The following is a 20,715-nucleotide window of genomic DNA, read 5'->3' on the forward strand; positions in this document are numbered from 1 at the left end:
CACGGTGGATGGAACCAAAAATCTCCAACTTGGACTCATCAGACCAAAGGACAGATTTCCACCGGTCTAATGTCCATTGCTCGTGTTTCTTGGCCCAAGCAAGTCTCTTCTTATTTTTGGTGTCCTTTAGTAGTGATTTCTTTGCAACAATTCGACCATGAAGACCTGATTCATGCAGTCTCTGAACAGTTGATGTTGAGATGTGTCTGTTACTTGAACTCTATGAAGCATTTATTTGGGCTGCAATTTCTTTCCTTCCAGTGGTGGTCCTCATGAGAGCCTGTTTCATCATAGCGCTTGATGGTTTTTGTGACTGCACTTTCAAAGTTCTTGAAATTGTCCGGATTGACTGACCTTAATGTCTTAAAGTAATGATGGACTGTTGTTTCTCTTTGCTTATTTGAGCCGTTCTTGCCATAATATGGACTTGTTCTTTAACCAAATAGGCATATCTTCTGTATACCACCCCTACCTTGTCACAACACAATTGATTGGCTCAAACACATTAAGAAGGAAAGAAATTCCACAAATTAACTTTTAAGAAGGCACACCTGTTTACTGAAATGAATTCCAGGTGACTACCTCATGAAGCTGGTTGAGAGAATGCCAAGAGTGTGCAAAGCTGTCATCAAGGCAAAGGGTGGCTACTTTGAAGAATCTCAAATATAAAATATATTTTGATTTTTTTAACACTTTTTTGGTTACTATATGATTCCATGTGTTATTTCAGAGTTTTGATGTCTTTACTATTATTCTACAATGTAGAAAATAGTAAAATAAAGAAAAACCCTGGAATGAGTAGGTGTGTCCAAACTTTTGACTGGTACTGTATATTAATTATATTTTAATTGTAATTTATCAGGGGGTGCTGCAGCAACCTCAGGTGAATAGATTGATTTCTGTCTTGTCAGCTTTGAGCAAGGCTTAGCAAATGCTGTCTCCTAGATGTGAGGAGTTGGGGGTTGTAATCTGCAAAGAATGAATCATACATACACTTCAGTTTCCTGTTTTGTTTAATTACCATGCTGTCCCTAGGAGGGGTGCGTCACTTGAGTGGGTTGAGTCACTGACATGATCTTCCTGTCCGGGTTGGCGCCCCCCTCGGGTTCGTGCCGTGGTGGAGATCTTTGTGGGCTATACTCGGCCTTGTCTCAGGGTAGTAAGTTGGTGCTTTGAAGATATCCCTCTAGTGGTGTGGGGGCTGTGCTTTGGCAAAGTGGGTGGGGTTATATCCTGCCTGGTTGGCCCTGTCCGGGGGTATCGTCGGACGGGGCCAAAGTGTCTCCCGACCCCTCATGTCTCAGCCTTCAGTATTATGCTGCAATAGTTTATGTGTCGGGGGCTAGGGTCTATGTTTATGTGTCAGGGGGCTAGGGTTTATGTTTATGTGTCGGGGGGCTAGGGTCTATGTTTATGTGTCGGGGGGCTAGGGTCTATGTTTATGTGTCGGGGGCTAGGGTTTATGTTTATGTGTCAGGGGCTAGGGTCTATGTTTATGTGTCGGGGGGCTAGGGTTTATGTTTATGTGTCAAGGGCTAGGGTCTATGTTTATGTGTCAGGGGCTAGGGTCTATGTTTATGTGTCGGGGGGCTAGGGTCTATGTTTATGTGTCGGGGGGCTAGGGTCTATGTTTATGTGTCAGGGGCTAGGGTCTATGTTTATGTGTCGGGGGGCTAGGGTCTATGTTTATGTGTCGGGGGGCTAGGGTCTATGTTTATGTGTCGGGGGGCTAGGGTCTATGTTTATGTGTTGGGGGCTAGGGTCTATGTTTATGTGTCGGGGGCTAGGGTCTATGTTTATGTGTCGGGGGCTAGGGTCTATGTTTATGTGTCGGGGGGCTAGGGTCTATGTTTATGTGTCAGGGGCTAGGGTTTATGTTTATGTGTCAGGGGCTAGGGTTTATGTTTATGTGTCGGGGGCTAGGGTCTATGTTTATGTGTCGGGGGGCTAGGGTTTATGTTTATGTGTCGGGGGGCTAGGGTCTATGTTTATGTGTCGGGGGGCTAGGGTCTATGTTTATGTGTCGGTGGGCTAGGGTCTATGTTTATGTGTCGGGGGGCTAGGGTCTATGTTTATGTGTTGGGGCTAGGGTCTATGTTTATGTGTCGGGGGGCTAGGGTCAATCTGTTATATCTGTATTTCTCCTGACTTATCCGGTGTCCTGTGTGAATTTAAGTATGCTCCCTCTAATTCTCTCTCTTGCTCTCTTTCTCTCTTCTCTCAGAGGACCTGAGCCCTAGGACCATGCCTCAGGACTACCAGACCTGATGACTCCTTGCTGTCCCCAGTCCACCTGGTCGTGCTGCTGCTCCAGTTTCAACTGTTCTGACTGCAGCTATGGAACTCTGACCTGTTCACCAGATGTGCTACCTTGTCCCGGACCTGTTGTTTTCGACTCTCTCTCTCTACCGCACCTGCTGTCTCTAACTCTGAATGATCGGCTATGAAAAGCCAACTGACATATACTCCTGAGGTGCTGACCTGTTACACCCTCTACAACCACTGTGAGTATTATTATTTGACCCTGCTGGTCATCTATGACCATTTGAACATCTTGGCCATGTTCTGTTATAATCTCCACCCGGCACAGCCAGAAGAGAACTGGCCACCCCTCAGAGCCTGGTTCCTCTCTAGGTTTCTTCCTAGGTTTCTGCCTTTCTAGGGAGTTTTTCCTAGCCACCGTGCTTCTACATCTGCATTGCTTGCTGTTTGGGGTTTTAGGCTGGGTTTCTGTATAGCACTTTGTGACATCGGCTGATGTAAAAAGGGCTTTATAAATAAATGTGATTGATTGATTGATTGACAATATAGACCACTATATGGATAAATGCCTCAGAAAATCAAAAGTAGTGACAGGTCTAGATAATTCCGTAGCAAACTAGTAGAAACCCCTGCCTTTGGAACCCCTGTAACTCACCCTCTGACTCCCAGAGGTGTTGAGTAGAGTATGGGAGAGATGGCTGTTGTGTTCGACTGGGCTGGAGTGTTTTCTTGGGACAAGCTGAGTATTGCTGATGAAACTGGCTTCATTCTTTTTGAGGAAAGAGTTGAATAACAATTGAAGATACTGGTACATTATGTAGATACTGTTTTTATCATTAGACATACCTGCCAAGAGGAATGGAGTATCTGTTCAGTGTTTAATTCATAATGTGACGGGTGTCACATTAACTACACTGAACAAAAATATAAATGCAACATGTTTTATGAGCAGAAATAAAAGATCCCAGAAATGTTCCATATGCACAAAAAGCTTTTTTCTCTCAAATGTAAAAATGCAAAAATTAGTTTACATCCCTGTTAGTGAGCATTTCTCCTTTGCCAAGATAATCCATCCAGCTGACAGGTGTGGCATTAAACAGCATCATCATTACAGGTGCACCTTGTGCTGGGGACAATAAAAGGCCACTCTAAAATGTGTAGTTTTGTCACACAACACAATGCCACAGATGTGTCAAGTCGAGGGAGCATTCAATTGGAATGCTGACTACAGGAATGTCCACCAGAGGTGTAGCCAGAGAATTTGGCCTGGTACAATTGGGACAATCTGCAGTTTTTTGGTGGATAAAAGATGGGATGCCGAACCTTTTTTGTCCTCTGGTCCTTTTGCGAGTCACCCCTTCAGTTTTTCAGGTAGCTATCAGGTTTTTGGTTGTTGAATTGTTTTTTGTGGGCATGCAGCAAACCCCCAATTTGAGCTAGCATTATTCCCAATCTTTATCCTTGCAGTTCACAGCAGAAATGTTTTGTCGGTGTCTTACCCAATATTAGACCTCTGAATTAATCCGAGGTCCTATATTGGGCTATCCCATCTGGACAAGAGGAATACCTATGTAAGAATGCTGTTTATTGACTATAGCCCAGCATTCAACACCATAGTACCCTCCAAGCTCATCATTAAGCTCAAAGCCCTGGGTCTGAACCCCGCTCTGTGCAACTGGGTCCTGGACTTCCTGATGGGCTGCCCCCAGGTGGTGAAGGTAGGAAACATCACCTCCACTCCGCTGATCCTCAACACTGGGGCCCCACAAGGGTGTGTGCTCAGCCCCCTCCTGTACTCCCTGTTCACCCATGACTTCGTGGTCAAACATGCCTCCAACTCAATCATCAAGTTTGCAGACAACACAACAGTAGTAGGCTTGATTACCAATGATGACAAGACAGCCTACAGGGAGGAGGTGAGGGCTCTGGGAGTGTGGTGCCTGCAAAACAACCTCTCACTCAACGTCAACAAAATAAAGGAGATGATCGTGGACTTCAGGAAACAGCAGAGGGTGCACCCCCCTATCTACATCGATGGGACCACAGTGGAGAAGGTGGAAAGCTTCAAGTTCCTTGGCGTACACATCACTGACAAACTGAAATGGACCACCCACACAGACAGTGTGGTGAAGAAGGTGCAACAGAGCCTCTTCAACCTCAGGAGGCTAAAGACATTTGGCTTGTCACCTAAAACCCTCACAAACTTTTACAGATGCACAATTGAAAGCATCCTGTCGGGCTGTATCACCGCCTGGTACGGCAACTGCACCGCCCGCAACCGCAATGCTCTCCAGAGGGTAGTGCACAACGCATTACCGGGGGCAAACTACCCGCCATCCAGGATACCTACAGCACCCGATGTCACAGGAAGGCCAAAAGGATCATCAAGGACATCAACCACCCGAGCCACTGCCTGTTCACCCCGCTATCATCCAGAAGGCGAGGTCAATACAGGTGCATCAAAGCTGGGATCGATAGACTGAAAAACAGCTTCTATATCAAGGCCATCAGACTGTTAAACAGCCATCACTAGCACACTAGAGGCTGCTGCCTATAGCCATAGACTAGAAATAACTGGCCACTTTAAGGAATGGAACTCTAGTCACTTTAATAATGTTTGCATATCTTGCATTACTCATCTCATATTTATATACTGTATTCTATACTATTCTAAGGTATCTTAGTCACTTAACGTTTACATATCTGGCATTACTCATCTCATATGTATATACTGTTTTCTGTACTATTCTACGGTATCTCATTCACTTAATGTTTACATATCTTGCATTACTCATCTCATATGTATATACTGTATTCTATACTATTCTACTGTATCTTAGTCCGTTCCGCTCTGACATCGCTCGTCCATATGTATATAGTCTTAATTCATTCGTACATAGATTTGTGTATATTGGGTATATGTTGTGTAATTTGTTAGATATTACTTGTTAGATATTACTGCATTGTTGGAGTTAGAAGCACAAGAACTTCGCCACACCCGCAATAACATCTGCTAATCACGTGTATGTGACCAATAAAATAACATTTGATTTGATTTGTATCTCTTGTAGCAGGTCCAATCGCCATTGCCACCTAGTGCATGTTCCATTGCCACTGCCAAACAACTCACGGTATTCGGTCTTGGGGGAATGGACGTTCTTATCAAGCAAGACAACCATCTCAGATGATGTTCTGGTTAGCCAGGACGTGAAGCCACAGAGGATTTGGTACTCTGTCTGCCCAAACAATGTACATTAGACCTACATTCATTCGAATTAATAACAATTGCAAAAATGCCCATATAGTGCCTTGCAAAAGTATTCATCCCCTTGGCATTTTTCCTATTTTGTTGTATTACAACCTGTAATTTAAATTTATTTTTTATTTGGATTTCATAAAATGGGCATACACAAAATAGTCCAAATTGGTGAAGTGAAATGGAAAAAATAACTTAATAAAAAACAGACAAGTGGTGCGTACATATGTATTCACCCCCTAAATAAGATCTGGTGCAACCAATTACCTTCAGAAGTCACATAATCAGTTAAATAAAGTCCACCTGTTAGCAATCTAAGTGTCACATGATCTCAGTATATATACACCTGTTCTGAAAGGCCCCAGAGTCTGCAACACCACTAAGCAAGCGGCACCATGAAGACCAAGGAGCGCTCCAAACAGGTCAGGGACAAAGTTGTGGAGAAGTACAGATCAGGGTTGGGTTATAAAAAAATATCCGAAACTTTGAACATCCCACGGAGCACCATTAAATCCATTATTAAAACATTTTAAGAATATGGCACCACAACAAACCTGTCCATAGGACCACTTTAAGCCGTACACTCCACAGAGCGGTGCTTATGGAAGAGTGGCCAGAAAAAAGCCATTGCTTAAAGAAAAAAATAAGCAAACAAGTTTGGTGTTCGCCCAAAGGCAGAGACCCCCCAAACATATGGAAGAGGGTACTCTGGTCAGATGAGACTAAAAAACATTTTGATCATCAAGGAAAATGCTATGTCTGGCGCAAACCCAACACCTCTCATCAGCCCGAGAACACCATCCCCACAGTGAAGCATGGTGGTGGCAACATCATGCTGTGGCGATGTTTTTCATCGGCAGGGACTGGGAAACTGGTCAGAATTGAAGGAATGATGGATGGCGCTAAATACAGGGAAATTCTTGAGGGAAACCTGTTTCAGTCTTCCAGACATTTGAGACTGGGACGGAGGTTCACCTTCCAACAAGACAATGACCCTAAGCATACTGCTAAAGCAACACTCGAGTGGTTTAAGGGGAAACATTTAAATGTCTTGGAATGGCCTAGTCAAAGCCCAGACCTCAATCCAATTGAGAATCTGTGGTATGACTTAAAGATTGCTGTACACCAGCGGAACCCATCCAACTTGAATGAGCTGTAGCAGTTTTAACTTGAAGGAGCTGGGGCAGTTTTGCCTTGAAGAATGGGTAAAAATCCCAGTGGCTAGATGTGCCAAGCTTATAGAGACATACCCCAAGAGACTTGCAGCTGTAATTGTTGCAAAAGGTGGCACTACAAAGTATTGACTTTGGGGAGGGATGAATAGTTATGCATGCTCAAGTTTTCCGTTTTTTTGTCTTATTCCTTGTTTGTTTCACAATAAAAAATATTTTGCATCTTCAAAGTGGTAGGCATGTTGTGTAAATCAAATGATACAAACCCCCCAAAAATCAATTTTAATTCCGGGTTGTAAGGCAACAAAATCGGAAAAATTCCAAGGGGGGTGAATACTTTTGCAAGCCACTGAATATAAGGTCTATATTGCCTGTTTTGAAGGTGCATTACTTGGGAGGGAGATTGGAATGCTGACCTTGTCCAAGAGGCAACAGAGAAATGGAGGAGAGGAGTGTATGGGAAGATTTTGCTCACTGTTTGTGAGGTATGGTCTCCAGCTTGTCATTCTATACATTTTCAATATATACTGAACAAAATAAAAGTAACATGCAACAATTTCAAAGATTTTACTGAGTCACAGTTCCTATGAGGAAAACAGAGAATTTAAATAAATTCATTAGGCCCTAATCTATGGATTTTGCATGACTGGGAATACAGATATGCATCCGTTGGTCACAGATACCTTTAAAAAAAATGGTCCTCACAAGGGGCCTCAGGATCTCACCATGGTATTTCTGTGTATTCAAATTGCCTTTGATAAAATGCAATTGTGTTTATCTGTAGCTTATGCCTGCATGCTGACCACACCGCTCGCGTCGCAAAATAAATGTACACATAAATCATTGCACCCACACTGCTTGTGCGTTTCAATGAGGGTCTGGGTAGCCAGGTTCTAAAATAGAACTTGGGTCTATTTGTGACACATGATGCGCTGCAAGTCCTGCCTCTACCATCTCCTCATTGGTTTTGAAGAGCATATACCCACGTGGGTGATTGAAAGATGAACTGAGGTCCACACTCCACTCCAGTTGGCAGTGGTAATCAGGGGCGAAAATCTGATATCAACTTTGGAGGGGACAATTACATACAATTTTCTCCAGAGCAATTCCTGAGGGGGACACCAAAAGTAGTGCTGTAACACATAGCCTACATTGTAATATGGTAAATGTATATTGAGGAACCAAAGAAATAAGGTGTTTGCCGTACTCCTAACTACCGGTACCCAAAACTACACAACTAATCACAACAGCAATACCATTACCTTTAACAAATCTTAGTTCAGTCACCAGTTTAAGTTGAGAGTGGGGGTATCCATGGCATTTTCCAATTATGTTCCTATTTTACAAGTCAAAAAAATTGAGAACCTTTCATAATGTTGCCAAACAAAGACTCAACAAACTTACCTGAGACTCCCTGTCTCTGCCAGTCTGTCCCTGCATATCTGTCCCCAACTCTGCTGTCTGTGTGCCATCTGTTGCCTGCTCTGCCTAATGACATCATTGTGAAACATTTCCATTAGAATTTCATTTCTTTCTTATGAACATTTTATCAACTAGTCTTTGAGATATTAGGCTACTAGGGTTCTTACTTTGCGTTTTGGTGTACTGAAAAATACTCTGATGTCCGTCTTTTATTTTTCTGCCATTTTTCTACCTGGCTGGCTGGCTGGCTACACACACACACAGTGTGTAGGTTATTTACAGTAGGAGATGGGCTTCTATCATCTTATCTTTTATCATTCTATTTGGGCTTCGATCTGAAAGGTAGCTAGCAAATGTGAAAGGGATTAAAATGACAAGAGTTGACAGCTGTATGAGTTCACCATTTACACAACATATGCTGCAACCTTTTGTAATTTTAATAGTTTGTTTCATATTGGCTGGCTTCCAACAATAGATGAATTTGCAAAGCTAGCGAGCACCAATTCTGTTTCAGTGGTGTTTGCTATAATCTTTGCTACCCGGGTTAAATAAAGGTGAAATAAAATAAATAAATAAAAGTTCCCTTGCAACAATTTAGCTTTTGCAACGAGACCATTAAATATATTTAAGACAATGGTAGAAGAGAGTGTAGTTCTGTTCAGTTTGGACTTCAGTTTATCGCTAACCTTATCGCAGGGACTTTGAAGCACTAACTTACATCATCTGCATGCTGATCTTGGAATAAATTGACGATAGCAAAGATTCCATCTTTGACGAGGCCACATAAATGGAATAGGTACTAGCTAGCTTAATAGTTAATATTTGCGCGCTAGCTCTGCATATTCAGCTAGTGTGTGTGCGCGATTGACTGGATTAACCTCACTTCAGTTATGTTCATTGAGTGCCTTTCAGACAGTAGATACGACCCCTCTGTTACCTTGCCAACTAAGGAACTGGCAGTGGATCAAAACATTGTGAGGCAAAGGGTGGGGGGGTCGCAATCTTTTGAAACTTAAATACGCGCTATTAAGTGTCTATAATCAGCACAATTGCTTTCATTGCGTATTATTGATATTATTTAAATTACATAGTTATGTTTCAGTGATATATTGGGGGGGACAAATCATATTTTTCCAAGGATGGGGGGGTCGTGTCCCCCCCGTCCCCCCCGCGATTTCCGCCCCTGGTGGTAATGCACCTTAAAGTTAGTTGCCAACCTCCATATAAAGTCCAAAGAAGAAGCCTGAAGGTGAGGTTACTAGAAACAAACTCAGTTTACACTTTTATCTGTGGATTAATTGTCAGAGTAGAGGACCTTGTGCATTTCAGGTAAAACAACAACCCAATGTTTATATCCCAGGACAAATTAGCTAGCAGCAGCAAGCTAGCTAGCAAAATTGCCATAAATGTTTAATGCTTTTCGACCTGTCCCCAAATGAATATAGTTGGTTCAGTTTGTTTTGATATTTCAACCTGCATGTCCTGATCATGTCTGGTGTGGGTGGACAAAATCAACATGCGCACGGTCTGGTCAGCATCTACACCGCTCGCACGAGCGTTGAAAAATAAATGTACACATACATGTTATTCAATCATTGTACCCACACTGCTCGCACGCGTCAACGAGCATCTGCGTAGCCAGGCGCTAAAATAGAACTTTGTTCTATTTGTGATGCTCTCCCATCTCCTCATTGGTTTTTAGGAGCGAGGTCCATACAGAAATGGTTTGTCGAGATTGGTATGGAAGAACTTGACTGGCCTGCACAGAGCTATGACCTCAACCCAATCGAACACCTTTGGGATGAATTGGAACGCCGACTGCAAGCAAGGCCTAATCACCCAAAAATCAGTGCCCAACCTCACTAATGCTCGTGGCTGAATGGAAGCAAGTCCCCACAGCAATGTTCCAACATCTAGTGGAAAGCCTTCACAGAAGAGTGGAGGCTGTTATAGCAGCAAAGGGGGGGGGACCAACTCCATATTAATGCCGATATTTTTGGAATGAGATGTCCGAAGAGTGGCCACATGCGTTTGGTCATGTAGTGTATATGCTTTCAGTTCAGAGGGTTATGTTGCACTTAGGTTAACACCAATGCTTTCACATAGAGCCAGCCATTACTGTAACAAGCCTATGCACCGCAAAAGCTTTGATCAAGATATTAATTGGCTGAGACCAAGCTCTCTATACTTGGCTACTTCATAGTACCATGACACAAATGAGGCAGAGCTGTAGAAATGTAACATACCGTAACGCAAATGAGACTCTTTATTGTGAAAACTTATAACAAACAGAAATACATACTGAAAAAGCTGAAACTTATTTTCAGTTGCCTTATATTTTAGCAGCACAATTCATGATCTTTGGAAACATGCACAACACAGACGGATGAGGTACAAACATTTTTGGGAAATTACGTGTGGGCGGCTATAACCAAATATAGAACATGATTAGGTGCATATAGAGCTACAGAACACAGAAACGACACGCACTCAAAATGATCTTCTATCTCTTCTTTAGAGATTGGTGCATAACATTTTACTTTAAAAAGGGACAATCCAAGTCACACATACAGAAATATTTTTAATCTGTTAGTATCTACAATAGTCTCATGTGATTGTCCACCAAGGTCAATCCATCGCCTGACAACCTGCTAACTAAATAGGGATTTGGCAATGTAAATATTGAACCAATTTCACATAATAAAGAGCTTTTTGTGCTAGGGATGGCTTTTATTTGTCAATAAGACAGGCGGTGACCATTTGCTTTAGGATTGGACTGAGAAACATCCAATACACTTTCATCAACATAATTACTCATTCCAATCACAATATGCAGAAAAATAATGGAGTTGTTGTACGGGAATATTGTTTAAGATACTGCACTGGGATCATCATAGAATTCAAGTTGATGTTTCAAAAAAAATATTTGGCAAAATAATTGACATACATGAAGTACACACCAACATTATATGATATCAAACAATGTGAAGACACAAAAAGAAAATCTCCCAGTTCTATGGAGCACCTCTCCTGTTTAAGCTTTTGACCGAGCAAATCATCTTTCTATCAGTGTTCCCTGATTGCTGCCACCACTGAAATTGTGTCTGAATACAATCTATACTATATATAGAATTATACATCTTGAAAATATGGGCAATTTGCCTTAACTCACTGCACAAAACTTTTAAACACACCAAAACATGGCACAAACACAAAGCTTCGTAAAATCTTGCTCTATAAACACAGTAAAACACATGAAAAAAAAAAAAAAAGAATTCGCTCCATAATTCTCTGGTCCTCTCACATTTTAAAAATGGAGCCTCAGAGCGAGTAACACCAGCTGATTGTGATAAAAAATATATGCACCTATAATTAACCCTAAATTATTCTATGGAATCAAAAATAGATATAATTATTTGAAGCGAAGTCATACATTCATATGCAATAGTGGACTGGATCCTCAGGCACTGTAATACACCCTGTAGTACAGAGTCTTATTTCGCCATAGTGAGTAGGAGTTATCAAACTTCAGAAGGTAAGTGCCCTCGCCTGGATACTCATGACTGCCACCTTGCACTGCCATGTGACTGTCCTGACGATACACAGGTAAGATTTCCCCTAGGTTGGAGTTGGCCAATGATTTGGACCCCTTCTCAACATCCCCTGTGTTGACAGGTCCTGCAGGAGACAACAAATAGTCTTCAAGACAACAACCTCAACTAGATGAATACCAGATCTGAGATCAGTTATCAAAGACATTCCAAGCTTTAATCAAACCAAAAGAGATGCTTACTGACCTTCAAGCTCATCTTCCTCATCTTCATCATCACTGGATTCGCTGATGTGGACCGTGATGGCCCGGCTGGTAACAGGGGTCCAGTCAAAGTAGATTCCAAAGCCTATGTCATAGCTATCTGTGGCAAACTCCCAGCACACCCGCTTTCCCTCAGGGACAGTGGGCACATGTACTGTCATAATGTCTCCTCTGTACACAGCCACCACACTGTCCTTCTCCAGTCGCAGCTTGGCCTTGAGCTCCTTCATTGCCATGGACGTCCATGTGGAAGGAGGCTTTAGTGGGGGCATTTGGACTAGAGCACAACCATAGACTATATGTGAGGACAACATGGGAACCAAACCTGAGCAGAGTGTTCAAAATGTGTGTGATAGTGGAGTATCACACAATTAGAGATGCTTTGTCAAATGTACATTTTCAGCATGAGTATTAGTTTATCAGTAAGTTGCGATACAAACATCAGACTCCAGAACATGGATGAAAGATATGAGTTATCTTAAGTGTCAGGAGTTGTGAAACACTAGTGTGTCACCTTTTCTCTCTCCAGGGTTTTGACTATTCCCACTTCGGCTGTTCTCCTCAACATCTCCCCCCATGGCCTGCTGCCCACCAGGAGCCTCCTGATTAACATGAAAACACACACATGCAACAAGTCTATAGGTGCTTCCAGTATATTCATTATTGCCAATTAATTTTATTGCCATATAATTTTTTTAGGCAGACATGATGTTTACCTCAGCTGGCTGGTTGGACCCCTCTGTGTCATTCCTTACATCCATATCAGGGTTGCTTATTGGGTGGTTGGAGTTATTTGAGAGATCTGTGCTCTGGAGCCTGTACACAGACAGATGACCATTCTAATCAAACTTTTAATCACAATTCAACACACAATGCAATTGTGCTTTGAGGCATACATAAAAAAAATAAACTGGCAATGCATTACAAATATTCAACATTTTTGTAATGTATTTAAATTGTATTTAGTTATATCACATGTTTTAGGAATGAAGTACAGTAGCTAAAAAGCTAAATATCAGAGTAGGTATATCAGCAACAGGTGAGTTACCTGTCTAGAGGATTGGTCTCCCAGTTTTTCGACGTTATCCCAGGGAAAGAGGAAACCGACAACGCTGTCAATCTGGATTGAAGCTCCGATGTAGCCTCTAATTTCTCCATCGCTAAAATGAATGCATAAACACTTTTCAGTCTCGCTCTAGGGGTGCATTCGTAAATTCACTCTGGCTCTTTTCACTTTTCAGAGCACTCTCGTCTGTGTGCCAGAGCGCTGAATAACTGACGAATTTACGAACGCTCAACATCCATTGAATATGTCCGGTGTCAGTAAACATTGGCAAAAAAATGTTTTAATTAAAAAGTTTCCAGCAGCAGTTACAGTCACCAACGCTCTGAATAACCAGCTCTGCTAGGGCGAGTAAAATGGTCAGAGTGAGGTGTTCTCTCATCTGTGTCGAAGTAGCTTGCTAGCTAGCCAGTTAATTTGCTAACGCGAAGTGCACATTGAGCCAACCCTGGCACTCCACATAGAATTTAGGAACGCACCCTAAATCGCGTACTGTATTCCCTCCTCCCTATTGCACATACCCGTCTTCGGCACTAAAATGCAGGTTACCATCATATTAGAGGAGAATGTCTGGAAGGCATTCAGATCATGCATCAAAGAAAAAAAAATACAGAAGGATTTAAAAAAATATATATATTATGCTGTATAGCATTGGAAACCAAGACTGTTCTCTGGGCGTGTCTGCCGGTTTTGACCAGCAGAAGTGACTTTTCGTAACAGGATAGGATAACATACACAGCAGGATATGATAATTAGGTTAAGGTTAGGAAAAGCGTTAGCTAAAATTGTCCCCGACGCGACTCGGAACATATAGCTACAACCAGGTCTGCCCTGAGAACGGGTTCCACTAATACGATGCTGCCTAGCTAACGTCAAAATCCGACTGATGCGCGCGCGGTTACAAAGTTACATTGCTAGCTATCTTTTTGGTCACATAATTTCAACATTTGTAACCAATTTGGTTGCTAGTAGCAAACTGCGGAGCAATGACTGCACCCTGCTGAGCTGGACGTATGCTAGCTAGCTAGTATAGCTTTCGTGAAAATTGCTAGCTAGCTGGTCGGATGATCTTCTGACATTCTTTGACACATTGTCACTTGTCAACAAGTTGTAAATAAAAAAATAAAAAACCTACCTCAGATAATCATGTGATAATGATTTGTTGGATTCCTGCTTGGCTAGTTTCAAGTTTTTCTCCGGAAATGTAGCTAACGTTATCTGTCAACTCCGTTCAGACTGCGCAGAAAAATCCCCGTAGGAAAAATAACAGATTTTGGTACTTCCGTAATTTAACGAGTGTGGGCGGAATTTGACGATGTTAATCACGTGATTAACATCATGTGATTAACATCGCACCTGAGGCTACAGTAATATTACCGTGACTGACACGTCAAAATGTTCATTACACTCAGGGAAAATGCAAAGATTTTGTTGAGGGGAAAACTTCATAATTTCGTGTCCAGACCAAGCCACGTCAACTAGGCCTACAGCTTGAGGATTATGATGATGAACACTGAATAAAGCAGTGGCGAAATTATTGCCTGGTGTTGGTTGATGATGGATGGATGGATGGTCCCCATCCTTATTCCTATGCCCTGATGACAACCTGAGATTGTTATACATTTTGAAGGGTACATTAATTGCTCTGATAAAAAATATACTCAATCCCTTTATTCTGTTACAGTTTGAGAGTAAATCAACATCACACAAAATCAGATTTTTTACAATGACTTGGTGTTATGACAGACAGAGTTCCGTCTTTGGGTTTTCCAGTCTCTTTCTTTCCCTTCAGTGGATCCACCATTACTGAATTGTATAGAGCAGAGAGACAACCCTGCATACTGTTATTTCTTGATATGAAGCATGATAATGGTGTCTCCTTAGACTGAACATCAACTAAATTAATCCAGGGGAAAGACCTTGACAACATGGGAGACAAATTAAAAAGTATGGTTAGTTAGCCCAATCATTCATCTGTGGGGTTTTTTTAAGTATATGTTTGTCTTTCTATTCCTGTGTGTTTGAGTTTCAACACAGGTTTCATTAAATATGCAAGTTAACTTTTCTCATAAGAAAAACCCTTTGTACAAAATGTGTGCAAAATGAAAACTCACTCATCTGGTGTCAGGGAAGATGCATAGGAGGAATTGACAAAATTATTCAGGATGAATGCCACAGTGCCTGGACCTTTTAACTGGAACAGCTCATTGATCAGCCCAAGAGCTTCAGTGGATCCCACATTTGCCGCGGTGCACATGTTCAAGAGACTGTACAACAACCCAAACAGCCACTTTGGATCCAGACAGAGCCCACCTAAATATGAAAATGTATCAGATATCCTATCTTGTATGTCTCAATATACCATCAGACATTTACATTTCGTACAGTAAATATGCAGTAAGTGTTCACACCAAGAATTACCTACCTCTCATGGCAAGAGGACAGGATGCATCTATAACTTTTGGGTCTTTCAAAGCCACGGTCACATGACCTCGGGAAAGCCACATGTTGACAGAGTCACAAGCCACAAACTCATACTGTGGTTTGAGAATGAAGCTGTGACCAAGAAGCTGTGCCAATCTTAAAAAAACACAACATAATATAGAATCCAGCAGGTGTGGATGGAGTAATACAAAGATATGAGTTTTTGAGGAAATTTTTTTGGGACAATGATTTGAACAGCAGGTAATATTTCTTGCCAATAACACAAGGGTTTGGGGGATTTTTTAAATTTGTTTTTACCTGTTTAAAGGTACGGCAGAGAGGAAGCTGTACACCAGGCAGTGCTTTGGTATGTGGGATTGGAGTTCTGCACACACCTTGGGTAGGTGAGAGGGAAGGCAACAGAGGAACAGCACATCTGCCCAGGCCACCAATCGCTGGTTGTCAAAGTAACACATGATACCCCTCTTCACAAATTCCTCTGTTATTTACAAGATGAAAATATATTACATTCACTACATTGTTATATTTGTAGTTCATGCCATTTGTTCCTTTCATTTTATTTTTCAATTACCTAGAGTTTCAGGCCTCCTTGAGGAAATGTTGATTTGTGACGGTTTTAGGCCATTCTTTTCAAGAAGCACTTGGACCAACTGTTTTCCAATGTGTCCCCCTCCAAGCACACCAACAGTCAGACCTTTTCCTTTTTTAGATACATTTGATGGCAGTAAAACCATATCTATATCTTCAATTTGTCTTGGTAGGCCAATGCTTTCTCAACAAAAAAGAAAATGGGTTTTACTGTTACTCATATATACAGTACCAGACAAAAGTTTGGACACACCTACTCATTCAAAGATTTTTCTTCATTTTTACTATTTTCTACATTGTAGAATAATAGTGAACACAAACTATGTAACCAAAAAAGTGTTAAACAATTCAGCTCCATCCAAAGATTTTCTATTGGGTTCAGGTCTGGAGACTGGCTAGGCCACTCCAGGACCTTGAGATGCTTCTTACGGAGCCACTCCTTAGTTGCCCTGGCTGTGTGTTTCGGGTCGTTGTCATGCTGGAAGACCCAGCCACGACCCATCTTCAATGCTCTTACTGAGGGAAGGAGGTTGTTGGCCAAGATCTCGCGATACATGGCCCCATCCATCGTCCCCTCAGGACGACTGCACCGTATTATCTCCTTTGCAGAAAAGCATCCCCAAAGAATGATGTTTCCACCTCCATGCTTCACGGTTGGGATGGTGTTCTTGGGGTTGTACTCATCCTTCATCTTCCTCCAAACACGGAGAGTGGAGTTTAGACCAAAAAGCTCTATTTTTGTCTCATCAGACCACATGACCTTCTCCCATTTCTCCTCTGGATCATCCAGATGGTCATTGGCAAACTTCAGACGGGCCTGGACATACGCTGGCTTGAGCAGAGGGACCTTGCGTGGCATGCAGGATTTTAATCCATGATGGCGTAGTGTGTTACTAATGGTTTTCTTTGAGACTGTGGTCCCAGCTCTCTTCAGGTCATTGACCAGGTCCTGCCGTGTAGTTCTGGGCTGATCCCTCACCTTCCTCATGATCATTGATGCCCCATGAGGTGAGATCTTGCATAGAGCCCCAGACCGAGGGTGATTGACCGTCATCTTGAACTTCTTCCATTTTCTAATAATTGCGCCAACAGTTGTTGCCTTCTCACCAAGCTGCTTGCCTATTGTCCTGTAGCCCATCCCAGCCTTGTGCAGGTCTATAATTTTATCCCTGATGTCCTTACACAGCTCTCTGGTCTTGGCCATTATGGGGAGGTTGGAGTCTGTTTGATTGAGTGTGTGGACAGGTGTCTTTTATACAGGTAACGAGTTCAAACAGGTGCAGTTAATACAGGTAATGAGTGGAGAACAGGAGGGCTTCTTAAAGAAAAACTAACAGGTCTGTGAGAGCCGGAATTCTTACTGGTTGGTAGGTGATCAAATACTTATGTCATGCAATAAAATGCAAATTAATTACTTAAAAATCATACAATGTGATTTTCTGGATTTCTGTTCTAGATTCCGTCTCTCACAGTTGAAGTGTACCTATGATAAACATTTCAGACCTCTACATGCTTTGTAAGTAGTAAAACCTGCAAAATCGGCAGTGTATCAAATACTTGTTCTTCCCACTGTATATATACTGTTGAAGTCGGAAGTTTACATACACCTTAGCCAAATACATTTAAACTCAGTTTTTCACAATTCCTGACATTTAATCCATGTAAAAATGTCCTGTCTTAGGTCAGTTAGAATCACCACTTTATTTTAAGAATGTGAAATGTCAGAATAATAGTAGAGAGAATGAATTATTTCAGCATTTATTTCTGTCATCACATTCCCAGTGGGTCAGAAGTTTACATACACTCATTTAATATTTGGTAGTATTGCCTTTAAATTGTTTAACTTGGGTCAAACGTTTCGGGTAGCCTTCCACAAGCTTCCCACAGTAAGTTGGATAAATGTCGGCATATTCCTCCTGACAGAGCTGGTGTAACTGAGTCAGGTTTGTAGGCCTCCTTGCTCGCACACACTTTTTCAGTTCTGCCCACACATTTTCTATGGGATTGAGGTCAGGGCTTTGTGATAGACACTTCGATACCTTGACTTTGTTGTCCTTAAGCCATTTTGCCACAACTTTGAAAGTATGCTTGGGGTCATTGTCCATTTGGAAGACCCATTTGGGACCAAGCTTTAACTTCCTGACTGATGTCTTGAGATGTTGCTTCAATATATCCACATAATTTTCCATCCACATAATTTTCCATCCTCCTGATGCCATCTATTTTGTGAAGTGCACCAGTCCCTCCTGCAGCAAAGCACCCCCAAAACATGATGCTGCCACCCCTGTGCTTCATGGTTGGTGTTCTTCGGCTTGCAAACCTCCCCCTCTTTCCTCCAAACATAACAATGGTCATTATGGTCAAACAGTTCTATTTTTGTTTCATCGGACCAGAGGACATTTCTCCAAAAAGTACAATCTTTGTCCCCATGTGCAGTTGCAAACCATAGTCTGGCTTTTTTTATGGCGGTTTTGGAGCAGTGGCTTCTTCCCTGCTGAGCGGCCTTTCAGGTTATGTCGATATAGGACTCGTTTTACTGTTGATATAGATACTTTTGTGCCTGTTTCCTCCAGCAGCTTCACAAGGTCCTTTGCCGTTGTTCTGGGATTGATTTGCCCTTTTCACACCAAAGTATGTTTATCTCTAGGAGACAGAATGCATCTCCTTCCTGAGCGGTATGACGGCTGCGTGGTCCCATGGTGATTATACTTGCGTACTATTGTTTGTACAGATGAACGTGGTACCGTCAGGCGTTTGGATGAACCAGACTTGGTCTTGGCTGATTTATTTTGATTTTCCCATGATGGCAAGCAAACAGGCACTGAGTTTGAAGGTAGGCCTTGAAATACATCCACAGGTTCACCTCCAATTCACTCAGATGACGTCAATTAGCCTATCAGAAGCTTATAAAGCCATGACATAATTTTCTGTAATTTTCCAAGCTGTTTAAAGGCACAGTCAACTTAGTGTATGTAAACTTCTGACCCACTGGAATTGTGATACAGTGAATTATAAGTGATATAGTCTGTCTGTAAACAATTGTTGGAAAAATGACTTGTGTCATGCACAAAGTAGATGTCCTAACCGACTTGCCAAAAATATAGTTTGTTAACAAGAAATCTGTGGAGTGGTTGAAAAACTAGTTTTAACGACTAAAACCTAGGTGTATGTAAACTTCCGACTTCCACTATATATATTTTTTTTTAAATCGTGCTGAGCTGTTGTGGTAGGTGCACTTGATTCAAAAGTCCTGCGCACCGGGTAGAAAAGTGTTCCCATGAAACAAACTCCACCTACCCGACCGACCGGTAAATCTGTGACTAAATCGAGTGCACCTATGCTCTGCCCAATCGGATAGCTCAAATCACAGTGGCGACAGAGCTTCCATGGCCCTGGCCACAGCGAAGTTTAATAGGCTTCTAACCTACGTAAGATTTAATAACTTTTAAAACCATGACCACAGAGCGACTGTCAACGAATACAGCAAAGAGCTGCCGTTTTTATGAGTGAGTTCATATTCAGCACTGTCTTTATTCAACACTATTACAAAACGCCCTTCTCCGTACTTCCGCTCGGGCTGCAGCTGCAATGAATGAGTAGCCAAGTTTCTATAGCCCAGCGTTTTATTATTATTAGCAGCTCGTCGTGTCGATTTTAATATTAAGGAACATTTAACTTTCTCTGGTCATAGGAACAACATGAATTTGTGCATGAGGCAGATGCGTTGCGACTCGAGTTTCACCATCAAGTGGAAGACGGTGTCCTCTCTCTCTGGTCAGTCTCACCGGAGGAAAGGAGAGAGCAGGGACGGTTGGGAAAAAACGTTTTGAACGGTCATCCAACTCGGAATTTAAAGTCGGAAACTCGGACACCTTTCTAGAGCTCTGACTTTTCGACCTGAAGATCACTGACCTCGTGATTTGATGTTGACTATCAGATGCAGGTACCATACGTCCAGTAAAATAAAAAAAGCGAATATTTTAAATTCACGCTTCACAGTGCCTCACTGTGCTAAACTTATATTTTGTTATCAAAGCTCGAGTTTTGAAATATAATATGGTCTGAGTAACAATATTGGCAGGCCAATCATATAGCCAATATGCTGTGTCAATGTATTAGGCCTACTACCCAAACCTCATTCTTACAAAACTGTTTGTGTGAGGTTAATGTAAAAACAAAAATTAAAATCTGAGCAGTAGAGCTCCGTTTGCTTTTTGACTGCGAAGGTGATCTTGACTCAGACAAGGTTGGTGACCACTGGCCTAGAGTGTTGTACTGTATTGTGTGGGATATTGTGTTGTGAGTTTCCAAGCATACCTCAATGAATATGCAAGTTTGCATAAGAATGCTGCATGTACACATCCACATACAGTCAATCCAGTAGCGCGTGCACGAAGGAATATACATTCTTTTTCATATTCACTTAATCCACACTCGAAGCCAAGGCTGTTAAGATTTACAGTGAAGTCCATCTGAAAAGTTCTGCAGAGTGGAGGATAAAATCAATGTTTCAGTGTTTACTCGACACATTGTATGACAGTGCAATGTTACAATATTGTATCATTATTTACAGAATGGTGTGCGAGTGCAACAAACTTACCAACTCTGTCCCGTTTGTTGCTTGCCCACTGTTTCTATGGTAACCAACCTGTGGGTGTGTCCTATTTGTTTGCCTCCACTGATGACCATTATT

General features: G+C 41.9%; 2 protein-coding genes across 6 annotated transcripts; both read right to left on the reverse strand.

Annotated features, from left to right (window-relative positions):
• Positions 1–10,350: 10,350 nt before the first annotated feature.
• LOC115172597 (protein TMED8) lies at positions 10,351–14,274 on the reverse strand. Its single transcript, XM_029730182.1, has 6 exons — positions 14,125–14,274; positions 12,975–13,086; positions 12,643–12,742; positions 12,441–12,528; positions 11,910–12,203; positions 10,351–11,790 (listed from the first exon to the last, which is right to left on the reverse strand). Exons 2-6 carry the CDS (start codon positions 13,082–13,084, stop codon positions 11,573–11,575), a joined length of 810 nt encoding a protein of 269 aa, XP_029586042.1. The 5' UTR covers positions 13,085–13,086; positions 14,125–14,274; the 3' UTR covers positions 10,351–11,572.
• Positions 14,275–14,645: 371 nt separating this feature from the next.
• Positions 14,646–20,642, reverse strand: noxred1 (NADP-dependent oxidoreductase domain containing 1). 5 transcript variants are annotated; one of them, XM_029730197.1, is made up of 7 exons: positions 20,623–20,642; positions 20,340–20,504; positions 16,006–16,202; positions 15,732–15,912; positions 15,415–15,569; positions 15,104–15,302; positions 14,646–14,908 (listed from the first exon to the last, which is right to left on the reverse strand). In XM_029730197.1, exons 2-7 carry the CDS (start codon positions 20,492–20,494, stop codon positions 14,692–14,694), a joined length of 1,104 nt encoding a protein of 367 aa, XP_029586057.1. In that variant the 5' UTR covers positions 20,495–20,504; positions 20,623–20,642; the 3' UTR covers positions 14,646–14,691. The 5 variants fall into 5 exon arrangements, with proteins under 5 accessions (XP_029586057.1, XP_029586058.1, XP_029586060.1 ...); XM_029730198.1 differs by having other exon boundaries at positions 16,006–16,206; XM_029730200.1 differs by lacking the exon at positions 16,006–16,202 and having other exon boundaries at positions 15,732–15,868.
• Positions 20,643–20,715: the final 73 nt, after the last annotated feature.

This window comes from Salmo trutta, chromosome 33 (assembly GCF_901001165.1).
Source record: "Salmo trutta chromosome 33, fSalTru1.1, whole genome shotgun sequence".
Classification (NCBI taxonomy): Eukaryota; Metazoa; Chordata; class Actinopteri; order Salmoniformes; family Salmonidae; genus Salmo; species Salmo trutta.

Excerpts from the sequence above, each read along its gene's own strand:
- LOC115172597 (XM_029730182.1), bottom strand. The coding sequence starts at position 13,084 with ATGGAGAAATTAGAGGCTACATCGGAGCTTCAATCCAGATTGACAGCG. Across the intron at positions 12,743-12,974 it reads GAGACCAATCCTCTAGACAG|GCTCCAGAGCACAGATCTCT; the intron begins GTAACTCACCTG and ends GTCTGTGTACAG. Across the intron at positions 11,791-11,909 it reads TGAGGAAGATGAGCTTGAAG|GACCTGTCAACACAGGGGAT; the intron begins GTCAGTAAGCAT and ends TGTCTCCTGCAG.
- noxred1 (XM_029730197.1), bottom strand. The coding sequence starts at position 20,494 with ATGGACTTCACTGTAAATCTTAACAGCCTTGGCTTCGAGTGTGGATTA. Across the intron at positions 15,570-15,731 it reads TCTGCCGTACCTTTAAACAG|ATTGGCACAGCTTCTTGGTC; the intron begins GTAAAAACAAAT and ends TGTTTTTTTAAG. Across the intron at positions 14,909-15,103 it reads TCTTCCCTGACACCAGATGA|GTCTTTCCCCTGGATTAATT; the intron begins GTGAGTTTTCAT and ends CATGTTGTCAAG.